Source organism: Austrofundulus limnaeus, unplaced genomic scaffold (genome assembly GCF_001266775.1).
Source record: "Austrofundulus limnaeus strain Quisiro unplaced genomic scaffold, Austrofundulus_limnaeus-1.0 Scaffold721, whole genome shotgun sequence".
Lineage (NCBI taxonomy): Eukaryota > Metazoa > Chordata > Actinopteri > Cyprinodontiformes > Rivulidae > Austrofundulus > Austrofundulus limnaeus.
Window position 1 is genome coordinate 238,313 of NW_013953123.1, and position 1,373 is coordinate 239,685.

At 34.9% G+C, this 1,373-nt stretch overlaps 1 protein-coding gene across 1 annotated transcript in view; it reads right to left on the bottom strand.

Annotated features, from left to right (window-relative positions):
• The window catches only part of sdf4 (stromal cell derived factor 4), a 16,922-nt gene that overhangs the window by 7,552 nt on the left and 7,997 nt on the right, over positions 1 to 1,373 (bottom strand). The window contains exon 6 of the mRNA XM_014028163.1: positions 460 to 635. Within this exon, the coding sequence (XP_013883617.1) occupies positions 460 to 635 (176 nt within the window). The remainder of the gene's footprint in view (positions 1 to 459; positions 636 to 1,373) is intronic.

Below are 1,373 nucleotides of genomic sequence, written 5' to 3' on the forward strand. Positions count from 1 at the left end.
TACTTAAAATGCACATACAAGTAAGCATATTTAATTTAGTTATGATGTAAATACAATAAAAATTAAACCAAGATTTATAATAATTATCATTTGATCCATACAATGGTAATGTGTGACTGGCCCTCGTGTCACTTTATGTTCAATAAATTGGGCCCTGAGGTCAAAAAGGTTAAGAACCCCTGGATTAGACTGATGTCAAAATAATCTGTATCTGCCTTTAAAAACCTGCATCGGTCGATCTCTAGAAAATACAATAATTTCAAATAACTGAGTCAAAGAAGTGATAGCAGTTTAAAGAGCTATGCAAGATTTGCTTGAACCAAATCAGATTTTGTAGTGTCGAGGTCTTTTCAAAAGACATGAATCCACTKTTATTCTTGTATTTGAACAAATCAAGCCTGTATTTGTCCAAACGGAGGTTGTTCAAACAACAATCTACAGCAGCTGCTCTTCTGTTACCTCCAGCTCCTTCATGGTTACGATGCTGTCGTGGTTTGAGTCGATGACTTTCTCAAACTCGTTCCTCCTCTCTTTGACCCAGTCGTCATCGATGTCCTGGCCCTGCTGGTTCTCCACAGTGCCCACAGGTAACGAGATGAACTCTGACAGCGTCAGTTTAAAGTCATTGTCCTGGTCTGCAGAACAAGTACAGAAAACCTGATTTACTCACTCATGAATAAATACTGTTTACTTTAAAAACCATTTATGTTGTTTTAAAGTCACTACTGTTTTAGCTCTTATTCCACTTTGCCCTTCGTATTTATTCTCATTTCTTCAAACTGCAGCAAACAGCTAAAAACGTGCTGTTATGGTTGTGTCGTGACCCAAACTTTGTTATGGTTGTGTCGTGACCCAAACTTTACTCTGGTCCTGCCAGGGGCGGATCTAGGATTTTTCTGAGTAAGGGGCCATCAAGGGGCCACAATATTCATAGAGAGGCCAAGTCTTCTACCTTGTAGCACGATAATGATTAGGAAACATACTTTATCATATAATATTTTACTGTATTAATGCATTATAAATATCCACAAATATTAAAGGGATCCTTATTGTAAAGTGTAAAACTTTACACTATTTTGGACTGAGTGTGATTATTTGATGTGTTGACCTTTTTTGATATATCATCATTGTTGACAATAGTTACATATTTAAAATATTGATAATCAACACTAAGTTTTAAAAATGATGATATTTTACATTAAAGACTAACTTTTGGCATTTATAAATGTTTTTTTGTCATTATTAGTTTACTGTTTTACACTTTACGATAAGTCTCCCTTTGACCGTGGTGAATATTCATAATACAGCAGTGTTGTATAAAGTACCTCAAAGTGATACTTGAGTAAAAGTACAAGTATCTTACCATAAAAATA